Source organism: Lemur catta, chromosome X (genome assembly GCF_020740605.2).
Source record: "Lemur catta isolate mLemCat1 chromosome X, mLemCat1.pri, whole genome shotgun sequence".
NCBI classification, from domain to species: Eukaryota; Metazoa; Chordata; class Mammalia; order Primates; family Lemuridae; genus Lemur; species Lemur catta.
The window spans coordinates 41752472-41762278 of NC_059155.1; the positions used below are offsets into that span (position 1 = coordinate 41752472).

Sequence of the window (9807 nt, forward strand, 5' to 3'; positions counted from 1 at the left end):
TTTATACCTACAGATAAATTGACTGTGATCAGGAAACAAGTCAGGCATATTAAATACATATTAAGGAGTACATATCTTTCCTATTTAGTGTACAAAGTACTTCATAAATATGAAATATGTTACAAAAATAGCTTTGGGTGCGCTCACACGGTAAGCACTTTGCTAATTTTGGACAACCTTTAAGGATTGTGGGTATTTCACATAACTGAGAACAAACTCTAGTGTTAGTTTAATTTGAGCCACGTTTAATTCTGATAAACATCATGTATTTGTTCAGATCACCACAAACAGTAGGTAACTTATTTTTTTCCTTTTAGGTTTTTATGTATAGACAGGTAATGCTTAAGGTGTTCAAATTTATTTTATAGTTATGTAATGCATGTTATATTTTAAACAAGTATTTGCACAATTTAACGTTATAAATCCAGCAGTTTCAAGATGCAGGCCATAAAGTTTACTGATTTACAAATACTATTGAATGTTCTCTCTTTGCATGCTTATTTTTTTTTAACTTTTCAGATAATCTTTACACAGAGTTGTTACGATGCCACAAATCAAAAGGATTATTCCAGTTCCACCAACTTAATCTACGTGCAAGATGAAGGACCCAGCTGAGGTACAAACACTGGTACCAGTTTTCTTGAGTTTGATTTACAAAGGACAAAGAGACGAAGGTTTTGCATTGGGGTACAAAACAGATTTGCCTCTTGAGGTTAAATTCCATGTATTATGTGTATAAAGCATCCCTTTGGCAATAGAGTTTGCAGTATCCCCACAGGACTCCACAGTATAGGTTTTATGTAGTAAAATCTATTAAGGGAATTCTCTTCTCCTTGACACATCTTTGCAGCTACAGTTAATGAGACACCCTTGGAAACACCTGCCTCTATGCCTATGTAGTATTTGGAAGTTTGAAGTCAACAAAAGGCACTTTCATCGTTAAATAAATGTCCTCTGTATGAAGTAAGATTGCATGACCTAGATCTTGTTCAAAGCTGTTTGCTCCTCAAGGACCTGTAGGTAGTCGGGGGAACTCTGAAGTTTTGCCTTCAGTTCAAAATACTCGCTCTTCCTTTGCTCCACAACAATTTTGCTGTGGTTGCCACCTATCAGTGATTTCTTGTTTTTTTTGTCTTGTTGTTTTTCTGGATAGCGGATTTCAAAGCCACTGACACCTATGCTATTATACTCCTTTTTGCTTTCGAGAAAATTCTGAATAAACACATTAGAATCCCTGCTAGGGAATAATTCATCCAGCTCATCAATTGTGCTCAGTCTCTTCCTGGTATCCATGTGCAATAAATCTTTCTCCTTCTCGGCAACATTTCTCATAATGACTTTCTGTCCAGGGGAATCCGAAAACATGAACCCGGTTTCTGACTCTTTCAAGCCACAGGTATGGCTCTTGCTCATCTGTTCTATAGTTTGTGGAATGAAAGCTTCTGTGCTCAGTCCATCTTTTTTATTTGTTTTGTGGTCATGCTTCCTTAGCTGCAGCTGCATGGAGCCACACTCAGGATTCCCCAGGCCTTCGTGCTTCACCACGGGTTTCTTGTTGCGTCGCAGGACAAAAACAAGAAGGCAAAAAGCAACAAACACAGTTAAAATGAGGACTACTAAGATACTTAAGATTAAAATAGACAGAGGCACTGGGCCACCAGGAGGACTTCGAATGGGACCCAATGGAGTGGTGAATGTAATGGCAGGCGCTGGGCTTGTGAATGGTGCAGATGGCTTATTTAAAAGCTTGGGACATAAGATTTCATTTTTGAGGGACTTCAGTTCAATGTTGGCAAACTGAACAGGTGTCTCACATTTCAGTTCTTTCACAATAATACCGTCATTCAACTTCTCCAACCACAGCTTTAATGCCACCAAGTCACAAGTACAGTCCCACGGGTTGCCTTCCAAGTCAATCTGTGTAAGAGACTGCAGCTGATCGAGGACCCCACTGACAGGTAGGTACATGAATTTATTGTTCCTCAGGTTCAGTCTAGCAAGCGGTGCTCCAGAAAAAATGTAAACGGGCAGGCTCTTTAAGAGATTATTGTTTAAGTACAGTAACTGCAAATTTGGCATGGAGTCAAAGGTGCCTGCAAGGATTTCCTTAATCAAATTGTATTCCAAATACAGATACTGCAGGTTATGAAGGCCTGAAAATATTTCAGGATAGAGTCTTTCGATCTGATTGCCATTGAGATACAGCCTGCGTAAATTAGTAAGATTGTGGAATACATCTCCCTTGATCACTGTAATTTGATTGCTGCCTAAATGGAGCAAATCCAGTCCTTCAAACTCGGTGAGGTCTGACATGTCCACATCTTTGATGCTATTGCCATTGACATGCAGCTTCTTGGCATTTAAAGGTTTCGGTATCAATTCAGACATGGACTGTATATTTTTCTCCTGGCAGTTCACACTCAGTCCCAAATCTGAAGGATGCGTTTTGCAAAAGCAAGGTGCTGGGCAAGGTGTAAGAGGAGGCACCCTTGTTTGGTAAGATACAATCTGACTGAGATTGCGGTTGGAGAGGGCTTTGCCTGCCACAATTCCAGAGATCTTGGAAGGATTTGTTGTTTTTGGTGGTTTGGTCACTAATCTGTGCAAAGATATTTGGGTAGTGTGACCATTAGGAGTGGTGTAGCCATTTTCCAGCTGAGATGGAGGCAGGATACGTACATCAAAATCACTGCCCGTGCCCATGGGGCATAACTCTTGCTTGTTGGTTTCTTTTAAAAGCCTCCCATATAAGTCACTGGGAGTTTCACAGATAGCTTCTCCTATGTAAATATTATATGGCATGTTTTCCAGCCAAGCTTTTAAAGGCAACAAATCACAGCTACAGTTCCAAGGGTTATCTTCCAGTTGCAATTCGACAACTCGGCCAATGTGTTCCAGAACTCCGATATAGGGGAGTTTCTGGATTCTGTTCCCTCGTATATCCAGATGGGTCAAAGATGCGAATCGGAAAATATTATCAGGAAGGAATGAAATAAGATTGTCATTAAGAATGAGAACTTTCAGTTTGTGGAGCTTATTGAAGGCTCCTCTTTCAATATACTTGATTAAATTGTAGTCAGCCTGGAGATACTCCAAGTTCTCTATGCCAAGGAAAGTGTCAGCTCGGAGAATCTTTAATTCATTGTTGTTCAAGTGCAACTGCTTTAATGCACTAAGCCCAAGAAAGGCTCCTCCCTCAATGTTCTGCAGTTTATTATTTCCCAGATGCAGGGATACTGCGTGTGAAAAATTCAAGAATGTATTTGGATAGAGGATATTTAAAAAATTGTTTTGGAAATTGAGGTGATAAAAATTAGACCAAGGTGGTTTCAGCTGATTTGGTCTGTAGACTGAAACCTTCTCACAGTTGACATAGAGCACATTCTCAACTGACACGCAGGAGCAAACATTGCAAATTTCCACCGATATGTCAGAATCTGCATTTGCCGAAGAAATCAGGGCTGACAAAATCAGAAAGAGCCAAAGAAACATCTTCTTGCAATCAGCAAACAACTTTATGCTTCTGAATAAAGAGAAATAATCTAAAAAATAAAAAGAAAACATTTTTCAATGGTCATTACTTGAAAAATTATTGGTGTTTAAATCATACCATAGTGAGCATGTGCCTATAATTACTAGCATAGTATTTTTAAGGGACCCAAAACTCCAAATGCTCTCACTCAGTCAAACAATAACAACCACCACAAACTGCCATATATTTTATTTCCACACCTGTAGTTTATACAAAATTTACATGCGCAGAACACACAACGAACAATAGGAAAAAAGATTAGTTATGCTTCAACCTTAACAATTTGAAAACATATTTTTCGACCTGTATACTTGTATCATCAAACTATGCCCTTGAATGTGGACCTTAAACTTTCTACCTGCAATTCAAATGACTGACCCCACACCATCAAATATGCCATGTAGTTTGTACCACAATGGCACTCAATTAGCAGATATCTATATTCTCTGGGCTTCGGGTAGATAGAGAAGCTGAGTAGAGAAGATATTAGAGCCAAGGATTCAATGGAGGATTGGGTTATTGTAGAGGGGATGATTCAAACACCAAGGGAAGGTGACCTGGGAACAAATTTGCCTAAGCTTCAGGCCCATAGGTAAACTCATTGCTATGAATCAGTTCACTCCTGTACACTTCTGTCTTCAAAAGCACAGTTGACTCTGTGGGATTCTAAAAAAACAACTGAGTAGGGGATGGCCACATTTTATTTTCTGGTAAATAAACAGTATCTAGTTCCCTATCGTTTACCTCCCAAAGATGGGACGGGGGGGTAGCCTTTTGTCTTTGTTCTCTGAAGGCAGAAGAGGAAACTGCTTGCTCCTGCATTGCTTATCTGATCTCCAGGCAGCCTTTACACCCCAAGAACTGGCTGTCCTGCCTGCCTAGCCCTCTCCCATCCCATTATTTGCCATTTTGAATCCAGGTCCCACTGATGCTTGGCTTAAATGCTTGTCTCCTTTACTTTGACCACAAACTGCAACTGCCGAGGAAGAGGAGTTCATACACTATAATCTTTGAGTAGTTTTATCTGCAGCACCAGACAGGTTCAGTACAGCACATTTTTATTTGTTCAGTTTCCAAACACCCACCCACTCCCCAATATTACCACCCCATGTCCTTGTCTATAAACAAATAATCACTTGTTGGTAGAATTTAATGCTTAGCAAATTATCCTGTTGTAGCTAACTCCTTAACTACTGCATACATACACAAATATATACAATGCTTCACCGAACAGATTAAACAAAACACAAACAGGGTGTATGTTATTGATGCAATTTTAGCAACGTGAGTCTTTTCAGTCATGAATGGGAAGATGGATGCAATTTCAATATGGTTACCACCAAATATTAATTAAATAAACAAAATACCCAGAAACACACAATGAGAGAATGAAGCAAAGAAAGAAGTGCCACACAGAAACTCCTTTGTTTATTTTGCCCACGAGGAATCAGCTAGTGGTATAACCGAACATGTCTCAAGGTAGACAATCCATTAGCCATGACCCAAGAGGATTTGCATTTTAAGTAGTTTAGTTCAGAATACAGCTGGTAATGCTGAGATGCTATTTGGCTGCCATATAGATGTGCATTTCCCCTATTAACCATGACAGCATGATTGGCATTGCAAAAAGAAGTCATAATTCTTAAGTATGACATCACCTAAACCAACTTTCATTGTAAATCCAAATTTCTTGATCTTTTTTGCCTTGCTATGGATGCGGTTTTCAACAGCTATTTTGGTTTAGTTGAGTCATTTCTTGTTATTAACCATCACCACCTCCCACCCAAAAACAAAGAAACCAAAAAGCAACCAAACTAAAAAACAAAACAAAACAAAATCAAAATAATCTAAATTCAGTACAAAAACAAGAACCAGAAACAACAAATCTGAAAACGCATAAGGAGCTGCCCTTCCCCTCATAATTTCTACTTTAAGTAGGAAGGGAGAAAAAGGCGCAAGGACAAGCTATGAAGTTTCCAAATGCAGCTCCTGTGAAACAGAGGAAGCTGCAAGCAGCTGAAGGAGCAGGCAAGGGAGAGAAATAGTCGGTCCGCCAAGGAGACAGTGGTAAAGAGGCACTGGAAGGGCAAGAGACCATGGAGAAGTGAAGAAAGAAAGAAAAAGGGCTTGGAGAAGGGAGCTAGACAGAGGGTTAAAAGGGGCACTGAACGTATGTAAAAGAAACCGCACATTCATGTGGTACCAGTGAAATATGTACATTTAAAAATCAGGGGAAAAAGCAAAAAGAAAAGAAAAAACCCCACAAAATACGAGTTGGGTACCAAGAGCCTTCTCTCAGTGGGCTGAGAGCGGTCCGTTCCTTCCCTCCCTCTCTTTCTCTCTCTGCCCAGCAAGACGCTTGGCTCCCAGGGCCAGCCAGGACTGCACAAATCCGGCATCCACCCGAGTGCTGTGCCTGGCGCTGCGTGCAGCGCCAAGGAGGAGACAGCCGGCCTGCCAGGGGCAGACCACTGGTGGGCGGGGGTGGGGGGGATGATGGGTTGAGGTGGCTCCTCTGGAGCTCACTTAGGAAAACCCCGCTGGCCCGCCTCAGGGGTGGGAGTGGAGGGGGTCTTCGGAAAGACTCGGCCACTGCCGCCCCGGGTGCAGGTGCGCTACCTCGGGCCGGTGGCGACGCTGCTGGGGGGCCGCTGGCGCGTACTGCAATGCTTTGCCGCATCCTGATGCCCGGAGCCAGCGCGCAGCCCCCTCCTGGGTCCTGGACCTGAGCAGCAGCCTCGCGGACTGGATGAAGGAGGCGGGATACCGCGTGGGATATCGCGGGGGCCGTCAGCCCCGCTGCGCACACATTTCTCCACGTGGTCCAATCCCACAAGGGGCAGCTGCCTGAGTTTCAGTCTGCCTCTCTAGACCCAGGCATGCGGTGAGGAGGAAGAGACGGTCATTTCAGGCCTCGAGGACGATGGCACTGGGGCGTCACTGACCTGCCTGCCACAGGCAGAGTGACCCCATGGCTCCGTGGCTGCAAGCGGCGGGCCAGGCTCCCCTTTTCACCCCCCACCCCCGCCGCCCGCTCCCCTGGCTAGCCACATAATACTGCTCTACCAAGTCAGAAATCAGCTCAACATTTGCGCACATTGCAAAGTCGCGCAGCCAGCGCTCGCCCGGTTTTGCAGGGCTTTTGGAGTTACCCACCGGCTCCTCCTCTCGTATTCCCAGTTTTCCCGGATGCCAGCAATCTCCAACCAGCCCGCGGGCCACTGCCCGGAGCCCCAGATCCATGTCCACGGAGAGTGCCTGCGAGTGGGGCACACAAAACAAAGCCAAGCCCAGCGCAGTGGCCCCGACAGCCAGAATCACCAGTGACCAGGACACTTTCTCCGGCCCACGGGCCACCTGGGAGGCAGCGATGCCAAGGACATCCGTATTCTTTCCGGTTCTCAGGGACATGCGACCTCGCCATCGACAGGCAAGTAGGAGGTGGGGGGTGGGTGGGTTAGCCACCACGGCCACTTTGGTCACTTAACCGTCCCCAAACCAACAGGATTCAAACTAAAAATAATAAGCTACCTGCCCCCACCGCCTGCGCGCGCACGCGCGAACACACACACACACACACACACACACACACACACACACACGCTGCCGAGCCGAGCGGGGAAGAGGCAGCGTGCGTGTTGGTGCAGCTCGCGTAGCCCCCGCTGGAAAATTCACCCACCTCTGGAGCCCGGCGTCTTTGGCAGGGCCCGCTACGCCATGACCCACGCTGCAGTTTCCGCGATGGTCTCTAAGCGGTCCGGGATAGAGCTCCTCCGCGCCAGCTCTCCCGTCAAACCCACTGAGCAGCCCTAGCAGGCGAGCAGGCGGGCAGTGGAGCACGCGCGCGCGCACCCGGCCAGACACCGCGCGCGCACCCAGCCCCTCGCACACGGTCTGCACCTTTACATACACGCGCCGAATCCCCGCCCCCGCCCCCGCCCCCCGGCACACAGACAGCCCTCCCTTCAGACACCGGACCACTTCGACCCTTGCACATTCCTGAGACCCCTTGTCCCCCACTCAGACAGCCCCACTTGATTCCTCTTCTACCCACGCACCGAGAAAGACATCGCGCTTTCCTCCCGGTGTCCGCCCCCTCTTTTTGCCTAAAACATCCCCTAGGGAGGAGTGACCCCTTTCCTCGAGTAGAGACCCCAGTCCTCTAATGCGGGCGCGCTTGTCTCCATCCTCCCTACCACATACACGCAGACTTGAGTCCTTTCTTCTCCCCCAGTCCCCTAAGAATGAAGGAAAACACACAGAGACAGACACACACACACACACACACACGCGCGCGCGCGCGCGCGCACACACACACACGCACACACACACACACACACACACACACACACACACGGGGCGTTCCTCTGAGAAAGCAACCAAGAACCAGGAAAAGCCAAAGAAATATTTGAGAGCCTGGGGGAGGAGGGCCGAGGGAGGAAGATAGGGTCGTCGAGTCTACGCAGAATTGAATAATTCCAGGATGCAGGGGGGTGAGTCAACAACAATGACATTCAAATGCAACAATCGCACTTGGATTTTGTATCGCGGGTACAGTACCTTTGGCTAATTGTCACCCCGCAGAACAGAGGACTCCAGGAATACTTCTTGGTAGCGTGCGAATCTGGATGGAGCCTTCTTGGGAGCGGGTTCCTGGGATCCAGTAGTATTCGCACTCCCCCTACCTGTCTGCTCGTAAGGGGCCGGGGGCTTTAAGGCAAAAGTGTGAGGCTTTCGCTCAAAGTGAGACTATTTAGCGGGGTTAGGAGAAGATGGGTTAATTATCCGCACCATAGAACTCCGTGAGCCTTTGGCGCAGAACGGGTTAAGCAGGATGATTTTGGAGCTGGAGGTGGGGATTGGGAATAGGTGCTAGGGTAGAGGAAAGAGAGGTGTGGGACTGGAAGAGATGCCGCACTCGCGACCGAAAGAAAAAAAAAAAAAATGTGCTTTGGCTACTGAGCATGCCCAGTTCCCAGCTCAAGCCCTATAAGGGAGGCATTGTGTGCGTTCCACTTCTCCAGGCTTTGGTGGTGACCGGGAAGGGGACTTTGGTTGGGGAAGGGGGTGGTGGATCGGAGGCATTAGGGAAAGGAGGGGGTGGGGTGGGGGCTGTGCGGGAAGGACTGTGAGGAAGGGACCCACTGGATACCTCTTGGAGACAGAGAGAGGGAGAGGAAATGGACTAAGAAAAGTCACTTCAGTAGCCCCTCAGTGTATACCAAAGAGACTTTAGCAGCTGAGTCTCAAATATCCAGAGGCTGTCGATCCAACGTGTGGATTAAGGCCTTTTCTACCCATGTTAGTAGTGTTAGTGCTTCCACAAGAGAGTAGGAATGTTCTGAGAAAGGGCTAAGTTCAAACTAGCTTCATGCAGTTGGGTAATTTAGTTAATAAGCTTGTTGAGAAAGCAACTGAACCTGGGAGAGAGAGGCAGGCCTAGTTTGGCTGTCATGTGTATATTTCAAATACCTGGTTTTCCTGAACAAGTAAAGGCTAAAATATTCATTTTACTCCCCTCCCCCAACCTTGCTGTTTTTGTAGGTACTTGGCTAAGAAAAACAACTCTCCCTCTTTACTCTGTGTCTGTGGGAATAAACTGGCTTTAGATAAATAAAGCTAAGTTATAAATGGGAAGTATTTCCCTAGGACTCACGTTAGCCCAATTTTTGCCCTTTCCAATAATACTGCCAGGCCAGTTTCTTCAAGACTCATGTTTTACCCAGTTCACTTATTCAAATTCCAATGAGGATAGCCAGAATATAGCCAGTATCCAGAAATGCTTTTGCTTAAAAATTAAAAAACTCTTTAAGCTAAAACTAGCAATAGCTTTGAAACCAGAATTTAGCTATCTGCCCGAACTCCTACAGTTAAATATTTACCAGAATTGGTTGATGTTTAAAAGCCTCAAATCTATGCAAAAAATATGATGGGCAAAGGATTTATTACATTATTTGTGAATAATGGCCTAACTTCTATATTGTCTGTAATATTTATTCATATATATGGGTTTATTTTTCGTTTTTGTCATTGTATGATGCTGCCTTCAGGTTATATTTATGCAAATGTTTGCTGGGCACAGCATGTATACGGAGATGTACATACAATATTTAAATGAATATTTAAAGAGATATGTGTATATAAGCCTATTTCTTTATGACCTTGGTAAATATTGTATCTTTCATAAAGAACTCTTTCCTCACCCTCACTCACCATTGCCTTGAAAAATTTCATCTTCTCCTTTAAAAACAACCTAGAGGCAGAAATTGAGTGGG

General features: G+C 45.4%; 1 protein-coding gene across 2 annotated transcripts; it reads right to left on the reverse strand.

The window, feature by feature from the left end:
* Window positions 1-510: 510 nt before the first annotated feature.
* Window positions 511-7514, reverse strand: SLITRK4 (SLIT and NTRK like family member 4). 2 transcript variants are annotated; one of them, XM_045537671.1, is made up of 2 exons: window positions 7212-7514; window positions 511-3542 (listed from the first exon to the last, which is right to left on the reverse strand). In XM_045537671.1, the coding sequence occupies exon 2, from the start codon at window positions 3490-3492 to the stop codon at window positions 979-981; it is 2514 nt and encodes an 837-aa protein (XP_045393627.1). In that variant the 5' UTR covers window positions 3493-3542; window positions 7212-7514; the 3' UTR covers window positions 511-978. The 2 variants fall into 2 exon arrangements, with proteins under 2 accessions (XP_045393627.1, XP_045393628.1); XM_045537672.1 differs by lacking the exon at window positions 7212-7514 and adding an exon at window positions 6689-6860.
* Window positions 7515-9807: the final 2293 nt, after the last annotated feature.